General features: G+C 35.2%; 1 protein-coding gene across 1 annotated transcript in view; it reads left to right on the top strand.

Annotated features, from left to right (window-relative positions):
• Positions 1-10,492, top strand: part of LOC145693596 (stromal cell-derived factor 2) — a 30,751-nt gene extending 20,259 nt beyond the window's left edge. The window contains exons 4-5 of the mRNA XM_081769722.1: positions 1,725-1,821; positions 4,176-10,492. Coding sequence (XP_081625848.1) covers positions 1,725-1,821; positions 4,176-4,350 — 272 coding nt within the window. The 3' untranslated portion in view covers positions 4,351-10,492. The remainder of the gene's footprint in view (positions 1-1,724; positions 1,822-4,175) is intronic.
• Positions 10,493-14,538: the final 4,046 nt, after the last annotated feature.

Genomic DNA, 14,538 nt, shown 5'->3' with positions numbered 1-14,538 from the left:
ATTGTTAGGTACTTTTCTTCAGTTACAGTACCATCAAAAGGAAAAGGCCCAATGAGTCCCCTAGGAGACAAAAAGGAGTACCTCGAGAAAACCCACGAATACGATGTTGTCCACCACAAACTCACGTGGCCGGAGATCGAACTAGGAACTCGTCTGACCGTCTAGGAGAATTTGTATGTATGCCATTGTCTTTATGAATAGTATTGAGTTGCACAGGAGCACGTCGTTGTACTCCTAAGCTGAAATCTTGAATTTTTGTGGTGCAAGGCTAGATAAAATTTGAAAGCAGAGTTGGCTGGTTTAAACCAGCTGGTTTTTTCAGAGAAAACAACTGGTTTAAACCAAAAAACGAAAAGTGTTCGTAAAATCTTGATTATCACATTTGTGGGTTATCACGCTTCACTCCCGTATATTATTCGTGTTATATTCAGACCTAAATTCCCCATTCATTACTCAGAGAGATTATACTACAAAGGTAACTATCTTTTATGTGTTTATGAATGTTTCTTTTCCGATTTTTTTATAGTTTATTATTATTATTATTATTATTATTATTATTATTATTATTATTATTATTATTATTATTATTATTATTATTATTATGCAATTGCAATCAAAGAAAAATGGTAAATATTGTTTCGTGTTAATAACGTTTACTATTGATAAAATACATTGAAATGCCGTACTTTTTTTGGGAGGGGGGTCATACAAACCCCACGAGAGGAATTTATTGAAATTAAAAGTATGTTTGGTATTTATTTATAAGTTATTACAAGTTACATTACACAAGTATACATAAGTTATTACAAAATAAATTCAAATATTATTTTAAAAAGTAGTTAACAAGGAACAAAGACAACATGATAAGTCATCAATTACCATTGAGTTCATTCTTCTAGTCGCTGCCTTAACCTAGATCTTTTGGTAATTCAAATTCTGGTCACACTGTAGTTTCTATGAATAGCAACACTAAAAATTCTTCGGATTCGTATTTTCGGGTGTAGAATAACATTATCTATTATTGAGATAAGTTACATTTCATTATCTCTTTTCACTTACGAAAAACGGGCAAAAGAAAACTTGTTAGCTTTTGAAAAATATTTAGTAGTCCTCCGCCTTAATAACAAACAGAATCGTTAGGGATGAATACCAATACGTATAAATGACTTATAATTCTTATTTGACTTCGTAAAAGGCTTCAAAATTATTAATTCAGCGAAATATCGCACTTACTTGACACAAGATCCATTTGCAAATCTTACCAAGAATTTGGATACGGCAGATATTAGAAAGATACTTCGGATATTAGTTCTTAAAAGTTTATGGAATGATTTTATCGTTATTTAGACTCCAGAACAAACTAATTCAATGTTAGCAAGGAAGAAACGATAAAATAAATTAATTAGTTTATATCAATAGTTTGTTTAGGGTGACAGTAATTGATTAGAATTATTTGTGTAAATTTTAAATTCGATAATTCCTTATAAAGTTTTCTTTTCACAGCAGTGGAACAATATTCCTAAATTATACATCTGAAGTAAAAGAGGTAAACAGCCAATTGAGGACAACATAGGCAGTTTTGCAGACAAACAATGAACTTAACTTTCGCAGCATATAAAAAAAAAAGTTCAGTGACGCGCAATCGCCATCTTGAATACATTAGTGACAAATAATAATAATAATAATAATATACATATGAATGACATTCTTTCGTTTTCACACAGGTGAAGGAGATACAGGCGATCATTGGAAACTTGTCTGTGATGGCGATTATTGGGATAGAGATGACACTATCCAGCTGCAACATGTGGATACCCAAGTGTAAGTAGAATTGTCAGAGACTTTCAGACTTTAGTTGTATTTTATAAAATTAGATGACTAGGAACGTGAGAGGAGCATGATAGCTCAATGATAGAGCGTTTACTTCTACTGGAAAGGTTCCATTAGTTCGATTTTCGGTCGTACGAATTCGTAATGAGTAACAGGTGTGCGTAGATTCATTAGCATTCATTTGCAATTAGCATCTGTGTCTGTTAGTTCAAAGTGCATAAGCGCGTGATTGTACGGGTTTCATATCTAGAAATGCAAATGTCTTGCATGGACCCATTGCAATGTAGCAATAACTATATATGTTTGGACTGGAGAAATTGGTGTTTAAAATTTCATTTCATCAGCTATATGAGACAGAGCCTTTTTTATAAAGTGGAGTCCAATTCACTGCTCGGAATTTTATCCGAGACTTTCTGTTTTGAGGATCGAACATATACGTGGCCACTTGGCCAACAAGGGTCATATTTGCATGTGGATATGACTGACTGACTCTATGGCCTATGGAACCCGGATCCACATTGCTTTTCAAAGTGAATAGCTGAAAATCTCTCTGCAAACGGTGCAGGACCTCTTATCAGTCCTTCGCAAGTTATGTTGCTGCTGCACTAGCCACCGAAGGCGCCTCAACACCTTATTAAATCCAAATTGTCTTTCTACCAGGTGTTTCAGTTTCAGTGTGCACTACCTGTATATATTTTGATATAACTGGCAATGCACGATTATTTATTTGTTCCAACCATTTTACGATCAGTGCAATATTTTATGGGCGTTACTACCCACTTACGAAAAGCATATTATTTTATCTTCTTAACACCTGCTTAACACGTCGTGGGACCACCGGTATTCTGCAGATCAGCTCTGATTTGTTATGAAATGGCGGCATGTAAGTCATGAATGATTTCCAGGAGTCTTGTACCCTTTTTCATGCAATGCATCATTCAGTTCCGTCAACGAGAATGGAGGGAGGATATCTGCTTTGGAGTTTGAGATACGAAATTAACCGTAGATGTTAATAATGTTGAGGTCTGGGGATTGGGCAGGCCGTGGGGAAGGGGTAGTTAATTCCGTTGTTGATAAACCCACGTCTTGACAGCTGCGGCAGTGTGTGTGGTCCGTTGCGTTATCTTGCGTCATTGGTCGCAACACCTGAACAATAAGATGAACATGGCCACATAAAATGGCTGCATAATCACTGTCAGTAATGCGTCCTGTGAGCGTGATCACAGGTCACATGGAATACCAGGAAATTGCACCCAGTGCTTTTTTGGACGTTTATCGTACATAAATACAGCCTTTTGTTGGAAATAAGGTGAAAAAGAAGTCATCAGGACGCTTTTCCGATTGTAGGTGGTCTACTTTGCATGTTTGGGTTAAACTACAACACCCGGTCCACCCAGTTCTCAGATCTTAACATTATAACACCTATGATCAGTTCTGGAACTCAGACTCCGGAGCAAATATCTTCCTCACTGTTCGTTGACGACACTGAGTGAGACAAATGATTAATGAAGGTGGATAATTAGGAAATAATTGGTTAAATTGGGGGAGCGGGAATCGAGACAGGGATCGTTCATACCAGAGGTCAGCGGTCTACCACCTTTTCCCCTTAAGGTAAGGAATTATTCTTTATTGTAGAAATTTGACTAAAAATGCGGATCTTAACGTATTATTCGATTTTAGTCTTTTTATTTTTAATTGCCTAAGATTTCTAAACGCGATATTTCAAAATATATTTATTCTTTTTACCCTTAAAGATAGGATAGTAAGATATTTTTTTTTTTCCTTTCTTTCCCTCTCTCAATATTAGAAATTAAAGTGTAAGTGGAAACCTCCAATGTTAAAATGTTTTCGTGCAAAATACGTTAATTTTATAATCAAAATTTTCTTTACTGTTCACTGATATTCTCATAATTACTTTTAACACAATTAAGAATTGATAGTTCTTTCTGGGAACTTTTTCCGTAGAGTAACTTCTAAAATATAAAAAAAATCGTGCTGCAGAAATACAACAAACTCCCGATTATCTTCACGCTTGTCCAAGTTTTAGATGGACTAATTGGCGTCCGGAATAGAAAAAAATTGATGTTGAATACTTGTAATGATGAATCGCTGCCACTTCCAAGAGAAGGTCCAAAGAAATGCTGAGTAGTGAAATAAGATTTTGCATTTTTTAATAATAATAATAAAAAGGTTCTGAGCATGAATATCTAATTACATTTTGATTCCAAAATCTGGACAAATTTAATGTATTACAGATTATTCGTGCTCATTCTGTTAGTCATAAGTAATGGTATTCGAGACTTAACTGTATGTATGTTTTTAAAATTTTCTTTGTCTTATTTTAGATTATTGGCTGTGACACATCATACATATGGGCGCCCAATCAATGGTCAGAGAGAAGTTGTTGGTGCATATTCAAACAACGACAATGTGCAGTGGAAAGCGTTAGAAGGATTATTCATTCATCCAACGGACTTTAATCCAAAACTACAACACACGCATGAGCACACAGAACTATAGCAAGATAATTGATTTTATTTATTGAATTGTTAATGACTATTATCTCCAACAAAGTTGGACTATTATATTCCTCCGTAATTGCTCTTTTGTTTTATTCGCCAAATATAACATACTGCTTGTTCGTGTAATGTTGAATCTCGTAAAAGAAGGCAATAAACGAATTATATTTTTTTTTTCCGGAAGTTTAAAAAATGAGATTTAGTTACAAGGTAATTACTGATAAGAAGCGAACTGTAAATTATAAACGGGTAGAAATAACGTTATATTAATTAAAATATGTACTACTTAAGATTTTGTTTCGCATTTACAAATAACTCTTTGAGGAATTTAGAATCGCCATATTGTAATGGTGAAATTTCTCGAGCTCAGGGTGAACAAGCATTAACTTCTGTGGAAAATAGTTTATAATTTTTAAAATCCCGAATCAAAGGTAATGAAAGAGAAAGCATTTTTCTTCCTTGCAACGGTAAGATTTGTTACAAAATATCTCATTACCAGGGCCCGGATTTTGTTGACCTAAAATTTTCTAAAAAGTGACCTATAAAATGACACTAAAATTTCTGAAAAATGACCCTAAAAATCACAAAAATTGACCTTAAAACTTACGTTTCTTAAAACGTTTATTTCGTTAAACATTGCCATTTTTTTTAATATCTATTAGATTTTAATTACCATTTCTCATTCCCAAAGTTTTGTTTCAGTTGTCGGTAGTTGCAGTTTATTGATCAGTCCATTAGCGTCAATTCACTCCCGAGTTGAAACTAGGAAGCACAAGCTGTTCGCAAGTGTAGACTGTATACATGAGAATAATAGATAAAAACCCCGTGTAAAATCTTTGTATGTGTTCTAATCCATTTTTAGTTACTCACGTGATCACATACCTTGTGGTCATTAATCCAAAACCATCTGTTTGGCCACCTACGAACTCTTACCCCTACTCAACCAGCTAAAGCTTAGTGTTCACTAACTTTTTAGGAATGCTGTTTTTCCACTTCAATAGTCAGGAAGCAGGAAAAGAGGTAAGTTCGTATTTTTCAAATCCGTAAACAGTGTTCATTTTAAAATTTCCTTATGTACTGTAGAAGGAAAAGACTAAAATGACCATAAGTGACCTGAAAGTTACCTTAAAATATTTAAAAATGACCTGAAACTTCAAAACGGCAAAAAGTGACCAAAAGTTGACCCTAAAACAATATACTTTTAGAACCTTGAGTTGAAGGATAAGGTTTTTATTTGAAGTTGCCTTGTCCTATGCGTAACAGAAAAAAGTTGACTTGTCAACAAGATCCGGGCCCTGCTCATTACTGTCATTGAGGCGTCAGTGATGGAGTGGAGTGGAACGTTTAACCGTGCGTGAGGGGTTCCACTGGCACGTTTGCTAGAACTTGGCTGTTTGTTTTTCCATTTCCAGAGTTTTTGATTTTGTGCGATAAACAAACTCCCAATGTAAAACACAGCTCATTTGTCCACAAGATTTTGCTAAAAATGGGTCCAATCTTCACACCAAGCAAGGTTCGTCTCCCCATATTCCAACCGATGATCAGAGTTTTACACCGATTATTCCTGGCAGTTGTGTGGTTTCCGTGGATAAAAATTTAACTCTTTCTTTAGAACGGTTCGAATTGTATATCGGGTTCAAGCAGTTGAACATTTCCTTTTGTCTTGGGTTTTGAGAGACAACTGTATCTTATAATATCTGCTACAAAACCTATCATTGTTCACCCTGATGCACCACTCTGTATATAACCAACTGAAATTCAGATCTTTCCCGCAGTGCAACGAAAGTGACATCAGTGATATTGCCAGCTAGAGTCGTAACTAACTGCATCGTCTGTTACTGGGAATAGCTAATTGTATCATTGGCTAATTCTATGAGACTCACGCACTCTGAATGATTTGATTCGTTCTTGCTTTTAGTAGTTCGTGGTACCCAACTCTCTTGAGTGGCGGCGCCAGCTTCAGCGGGAAGAGCAGCTAAAACCTCTTATACTACATTCTTATTCTATGGAACCTATGTCGTTTGCTTCAAATGACAATTCGGTATGGTCTTTACATCTGCCGAGGCATGAAATCCTTTGACACTTCACCACCATCTCTTACTTCCACCACGCTCCACCACTGATACTGAAATTATGTTAATGAGATATCATATCATTGCAAGGAAGACAATTTTAATTCTTGTATTCATTAATTCTTGAATGTTTATTTCATTAAAGTTGATTAAGAATTTAATGAGATATAAACAATTCTCAGTTGGGAATTAATTACTGCCCACCCTATGCTTGCCAGTTTATCATTCCACTTATCTATCTACCATTCTCCTGTTTTTCATTATGCATAGTGTACACTTCGTGAAATTGTGAACTACCATACAGACCGTGGATTTTTTTGTTAACAGACGTGCCCTCGTGCTTTGATCGACTGTTCTCGTTTCCATTGTTGCTTCCCATTTATCGTTTTAACATTACTTTATTCTCAAAACATCGAGAAACTAGGATATAGATATACAAGACCTCGTAACAGCTCTGATTATTATTATTATTATATGTCATTTGAGAATAATTAAAATGGAAAACGTGATCTAGGACAGAATTTTTGGTGAGAGAACTAAATATGCAAATTCGAAGAACACTTTTACCGTTATTGTTCAGTTCCATTTATTAAGTGATCCTGTTTATGCCATTCTAAATGAATTGCCCTTTTCTAGTTCTTTTTTTTTTTTCTTCAACGTAAAGAAAATATGACTAATTTGTGGAACCATTGCATTCAAATATATAATTTCATTCTGAAAGATTGTAAAAAGAAAGTTTCGTCAGTTGAAATTTCATATCTGAAGGGTAAGGGGAAAAAACAAGGAATGTCCATACGTGTGCTTTAACGGCTGCTTTACCCTATCTGTTGATGACTCTTGGTACTACTTGACTGTATATGCCATGCATGCGTAGATGTAGAAATGTCCAAGGAAAAGGGTAAAAGATTTGACTAACATTCATTTTATACGCGGTTTGCAATATTAAAACGTCGTTTTCTCAAAAATAGTTTTGTGACATTCCTTCTTTTTTTCCCTTACCCTTCACCTACTTTTGACTTCTTGTTTGTTTAGTTTTATAAAGTAACCTGTATATTGTTAAATACAAGTATGGTATGATAGTAAGCAAAGTATGTTATTATTGGCGGCAAAAGAGTAGTTACACCGAATGCCAGTGCAAATGATGTTATGTTTGATATGATTAATGCCTTTCTGTGATTGAGTGTTATAAGAAAAAGTATGTGTGTGACTGTGTATTACGTTTGTGTTTCCTACTTTAGGATGTGTTATTTAGAAATTCATAGTTCTCATTAGAGTAATGTAAGGAAACAATGTTTGTAGCACCATAAACATTGAAACTTAAACTATTGTAAAGTTCAAAAAATACGCAAAATGTTTGAGGATTCAGATCGTCTTGAATGTGTCTTTGAGAGGAAGTGGGTTAATTTGTTGTGTTGTGTCGATCAGGGTAGAGTAGTGGAAACATTTTTTGTAAATAAATGTATATAATTGTTTGAGAATATTATATCTTCATAAAGTACGCACGTTCTCTTTAGCAAGCACCATAATTTAAAATGTTACACTTTTGTTTCGTCATTGAAAGCATCTGATTTGACTCCGGTTTTAGTGACGTGAGGTTTTCCAGAGTTTTCATTAATTATAGTAGAGGAAATTGAAAATTAAAAGACAAATGCTGCTATGTTCTTTCAAAATAATGTTATTTATATATCTTTTAATCACAATATGTCATTAGAGAAATAGGTGTATACATTATTCTACTTGACCTTTGTAACAAATGCTCTGTCCTGTCAACTACTGAAACAGTGTGTGTTCCTTAATACAGTTCATTGTGCCAATTACTTTGGCGTGAATTGACTAATTTGAATGCAGCATTCTCTTATAGACGAGATTCTGTAAAATACAGATTGATGTGCTATTTAAATGATTAATTTATTCAGAAATTATTAACAAAAGGTACTGAATCAGGATGTCTTTTTAAAGTCAACTGTCAGAGAAGCTCATTCCGAATAAAATTTGCACTCAAAGATTTTATAGAATAATAAAGTGTCTTTCGTGATAATTGCATGAAATTTTGTGCGTTTGAGATGATGGAGCATCCAGTCAGAAAACATAAAAACAAGATGTATTTCCTGTCACTTTAGCTATAACATAGCTCTTTTTTTTTATATGTGTATTACAGTATTTGCCGACGTATAAATCGCACTGTTTTTTCTTTGAGAGTAAGTTCGAAAGTGGTTATACGCCGATACAGAGAATTGGGTTATTTCAGTTTCAGTGCCGTGGGGTCGCTCGCGGCGAGTGGTCTTTGTGATGGATAAACTCCGTGTGCGTAGGTTTTCTCAGGATTCTCCTGTTTTCTCTCACTATTAATTTCACCATTATCATTAGTCTGATCATCGTCTTCTTTAACCTCGAAGCATAATCATAGGACGTTAAACTTTAAAAAAATAATAAAACATAAAATACTTTGAGCAAATTTTCCCAATTCTGTGGACTTTGATGTCTTCCTTTGTTCCTTACGATCTATAGTAGCATTCCAATTCTTTACAGTTTAGTGACTCAGTAAATGCACTTCGGATACAATCGCTCTGCTTTACCGTTTCACAGCATGTTTTTCTCTGGAAGCATATGTGCTATAGACATTCCCAGACCAGCGTGCAATTCTACATTTAGTTACGCGTTAGTAAGACCATTTACAAGGACTATTTTTTTCAACCTTCGCTAACCCATCAGGCAGGAACCACGTGAGAAAACGAAACGGGGATAAGACAGAGCTGTTTATTGGGCGTTGCCCACCTACCATACCGATAGACCGTGCAATTCAATTACGATGCGAGAGTGAAAACGTATTGAGTGCAATCGAAGACACAGTCAAGTGATACAGTTCAATTTCGTCAGGCGAAAAAGTATAATACATCCAAAATTCATCGAATGAGTAAAGATTACGGCTGGAACTTCATAAGAGATGCGTGTATGTACGACTGCTCCATGTAATCGAAGCACCCACCAAGTGTGAACTACATGATGCAGTTCGATTGCTCCAGGCGAAAGGACATAATACAACCGCAATTCAGCGTCGAATGAGAGTTAAAATTACAGCCGGAATTCATAAGTGATGGTTATGTGTACTACTGCTGCAGAGAGCTGCATATACAATGAGGGTGGCAGCGTGGAAATCTATGATGGCAGACAACCTTGCTGAACGCGAGAATCATGTGGTTCGTGTAAGATGTAAATTACAATTTCTGATCTGTCTAGTGAGTTCCTTGAGATTTTAAGATTAGCGCCTGGAGAAATTTGAATTACATCACATAATTTTTACACTTGGCGGAAGCCTTAATTGCGCTCCATATATTTTAAAAGCTCGCTCTTGGTGGCTTAGCGGAAATTGTAAAATATATAAAGAGAGGGCTGTCATGTGTTCATTGCAAAAATGTCACATTTTTCAAAAAAAAATAATATACAATAAAAACATTGCTCCTCAAAATTGAATATAGAAAATTGGATGCGTCGCATACGTCGGCAAGTATGATAATATATTAAAATACGTGTCGTGTTTGCAGACTAATTTCAATCACTCCCCAACAAGATAAAAATTTTGATGCAGGTAGATCATTGTATTAGTAATGGCAATTAGTGGATGATTCTGATTTATTTAAATAAGGATAAGAAAAGATTTTGCCGACAGGTATGACAAATGTAGACTTTTTTTCATAAGATTTTGTAGAAATATGGAAAAATACTGTATCACAAAGGACAATGTATTAAGTGATAAATTGTTGACAGCCTGTTTTTTGTATAATCATTATTTTAAAAAAGAAATTCCTTCCGTTTCAAAATTCTTTCTTCGTGCTCGTTTTAATACATTGACTTACAAGATAACTTCTGAAGTAACAGATAAAATAGGTCAATATTTCTGTAATTTTGTCTGCATATAAAAGTCTGTACTTTTGAAAGATATTTTTCCCAGACAAAATACCATACCAAAACTTTTTTTTTCCATCCTGATATGAACAAGTTTTATTATCTGTGATATTGTTCATGAGTGTATGCCTAATAAAAGAATACGGCAAATGTGTATATATAATTTAATTTGTGTGTTTTTAAATTCCGCGAGCTAGAACTGCATTTGTCGAAAACTAGTTAGTATTGGGATGGTGCGATTGAAATATCTAGGTTACTTTTGATGAGAAACTTGCGTTAATTGTAACGCAATCAATGGATGAACCGAGGTCATCAATACAACATCACAAATTCTATGTATGTTTAGAATACAGTTAGAGTACCTGCTCAGTAACTCAGGAGGCAGTATTGCTGGTGAGATTTCTATGAAAGAGCACCGTAGAGAACATACGATTACTTATGATTCTCAATTATGAGTTCAAACTGAAATATTCTGCATACCTAGCTGCGAAAACATCAATAGCATGCATTTGGACCACGAGTGATGAATGAGTGCACCGTATACCTTAGGTTTCTGAAATTTCATGCCGGTGACACAATATTGGAAACAGCCCGCGGCCACCGACCAACAATAACTTTCTGAATAGCTCATCAGAAACACAGTGGAACCAGGTCCTCGGAGAAGTGTTCGTGTCATTGCAGATAAGTTAGACATATTCTATGCTACTGGCGTTCGGCACCTTCGCGCTATCGGCATAGTGAAGGGCTACATGAGTTAACACCTGCCAACAAGAATCGCCATCTGGAGGAGTGCATTTCTTTTAGTGTTTGTAATAACCGGAAAAGTTGCCTGTGTCGGTTTGCCACTTTCAATAAACAATGGATCTGGTACAATCGTAAATGTCAGGATAGTGGTTGGATTTTGATCAAGTCCAGGACGGTTTCCAAATCCTAAGAAAATGCTAGTATGGTGATTCTTGGTGAGATTGATCCATCATGTCTTTCTCTGTCAAGGCGAAACCATCACTATGTATCGTTAAAGGGTTGAACTTCATGAAATGCATCACATTTTTTTTTTTTTTTTTGACAGCATCATTATAGGTATTCGCCATTATTGGCAGGTCACTTGCCGCAACTGAGAATCTTCCATACTCCACGGTCTTCCGCTGACCTCTTTGTCTTCACGTACGATATTTCTGTTTTGATGTCGTCCATTAATTGCAGTCTTCGTCGCCCCCCCCCCCTTTCTTTCCTGTTACCATACCCTCTGACACGTCCACCGTAATGCAGTTTCTTCTTAGCCAGTGTCCCAACCAGTTTCTCTTCTTGAACATCCAGTAATGATCGACAGAAGTGGCTTCATGATGCATGACTACGCACGTCCACATTTCTCTTAAAGAACAGTACAGACTCGATGAATTGCGGTACGTAAATACTTCATAATCCATTGTATTCTCCTGATGTCTCTCTCACCGACTACCATCTCCCGACATCTCGATCACTTCTTCGCAGGAAAGAACTTTTCTTAATGACCGAGCAGTGTAACGTGACTATTAGCATCGCAATGTGCGGACTCCTTTCGCCACGAAATCCAATCGTTGAGTGAGCGAAGGCAAAATGTGTGGCTGCAGCCAGAAACTATCTTAACTAACCAGGTATTGTAGTTTTCTTTCTTTATTTTTGTTTTGAAAGTGGCATGTCTTTGGATATTTCAATCGCACCAGCCCAATAGTAACAAAGTATTTCAATTTTTCGTAGTGTCTTGTTTCTGTGAAAGACTTTAAGTCTGCGCCAAAATACAAAGAAAATTGAAGTTTCCCTTTAAAAAGAGTGCCTTTTTGTTGGAAACCAATAAAGTCCTTAATTTCTGGTATAAAAGACACAAAAATCAAAAATGGAAATTAAGGGTATGTTTAAGTGATTTTAAATGTGCTCTAAGCCTTTGATAAGAGACACGAATTTGATTTGACAAATTATTCTAATACTAAGACAAACTTATTTGAGAAAATTAAGAAATTATTCTGTCTCAAAGGTTAGTGTACGCGCCTTTGGTATAGGAAACCCGGGTTCAATTCCCGGCGGGAGCTCATCTGGTTCGGATTCCACGTTAATCAGTAGGTTCCGTCTCATACAGCCTCGCTGCTGAATGGGACGTTAAACTCAAAATCAACTAAACTCTAAGTCACAAAGAAACAGTAATTGTTTTGAAAACGAAATTTGATTTTATTCCTTGAATATCCTTATTAGAAAAATCCTAAAATATCTTAAGTTTTTGTTTAAAAATATTTTATTCGTGTGTAATATACTCTTTAAGATTTTTATTTAAGTTCCTAGATGAAATCTTCGTTACAAAATAAGTTCAACCTAAAAATATAAAAATTCAGAAAGGAGAATAAGTTGTGAATTTACTGAGTCTAAGATTAAATGTATTACGAAAGGTGCTGGAAATACTGTAAACCACTTTTAACAGTGGCACCAGTGTTCCTTTGTTATAAAATTCGAAAAAAATAGGCGTTTCTATATTCAAATTATTTTTGTTTGTTTGTTTAACCATATTCGTGTATATTTCATAGTAATAGTTTTTGTGTGGCGAAATGAAATTTCTCGCGAACACTTTCGGGCAATGAATGTGTTAAGGATTTCAAATAGTTTATTACCGAAACAATGCATCAAACGACTTCATTGGGCTTTAGAAATGAAGCACCATTGAATAGGACTGTGTAAAATTGGTTTTGCAAATTCTAGTGTGGGTGCACATTACTCAGTGATGAATTTCATGAAGATCCACGTCCATCTACGTTTGTTGTTGCCAGTAATGTTGATCCTGGTGTGAAATGATTGAAAGAGATCGTATGAAATACCGTGAGGTTCAAGAATCCTGATACATTCATATGCATGGTTACTTGAACGTACGAGAACTTTCAAGATGGATCCTACATAACTTGACCGAAGCTCAAAAACAGACTCGTGTCAATGGTATAAATAAATGCTCAAAAAATTCAACCGAGGTAAGTTAAATTTGGTGTATTACATTATTACTGGGGACGAAATTTTCATCTATTCATACGAATCCGAAATTAAATAGCAATCCACTGTTTTGAGTATTTCAAAGTGAACCGAAACCAACAAAAGTTGTTCCTTCTGGACATGCGGCAACCATAGCTTCAGAAGATCGAAGGATTGTAAATACTGAATGTTAAGACAACTATTTATTTGCAAGAGTTCATCAATGAATTGCGTAAAACAAACTCAAATCGTTGCATCATTCTCCAGCACCACAACGGCAGTTCCCACTCAGCACAACAAACTGTTAATGTATTTCCAGTAAAAATGTCGAATTAATAACACATTGTCCCTACTTACCCGATTTAACACTTAGTGATTTCTTTTTGTGCCCACACATAAACAGTAATATGCGTGGTTAACGATTTGTGGCGCCCAAAGCAGCTGTTGATGCATTCTGAACAGCGATTTCTGAGATACTTCCTCAAACCGCCGTGAAAAATAAACAAATAAACAAAGAAAGATATTTTAAACATAAAAAGATATATATTCTTCCCAATCGGAATACTAGTGTCTCTGTAAGTAATAATATACAGAAACTTATCCAGCAGCTCTCATAATATTTATTTTAGTTGTTGTTTTCTCAAAGTATACAGTAAAATATCGTTCGTTATCCATAAAGTTTGTCGTGGTCAACGTTGTTTCCGCAGATTTTCTCCCTCATTTTTATTCCACTAATTCGCTCTTAGTCATTTACTTTAACAGGGTGTCTATCGGTCACGAAATTAGAAAACGGTCATGAAAGTCAAGAAATTTAACTTTTGGGTCACGATTTTTTTTATATATATATCTGTACAAATATAAGTATATACTGGAAAATTTTGTCTATAAAAGGTCAAAATTCACCACCAAAAATGTCTATGGCCAGCTTTGGACGCTATAAATCACAAGCAAAACACGCTTCTATCGTATGCATGAAGATTCAGCCCAATTTGCAACCAAATTCGCTCTTGAGAATGTTACTAAATTTTATGGTTTGGGAAAGAAAAGGTCACGAAAAGTCATTTTGGAATTTTAGTAGACACCCTGTTTAATTAATCATTCGTCTCCTTTTAAAGGGCATAATCGTGGAACATTTTAAATTAAAGATTCCATTTCCTTTCGTCTAAACAGTTGATTATATCATATAAATTCTACCTGCTGAAGAAGAAACGGTTAAATTCAAATAAATT

This window comes from Thermobia domestica, chromosome 8 (assembly GCF_964235325.1).
Source record: "Thermobia domestica chromosome 8, izTheDome1.hap1.1, whole genome shotgun sequence".
NCBI lineage: Eukaryota > Metazoa > Arthropoda > Insecta > Zygentoma > Lepismatidae > Thermobia > Thermobia domestica.
Note: the sequence above shows the minus strand (reverse complement) of the source record. Positions and strands in the feature narration are given on the sequence as shown.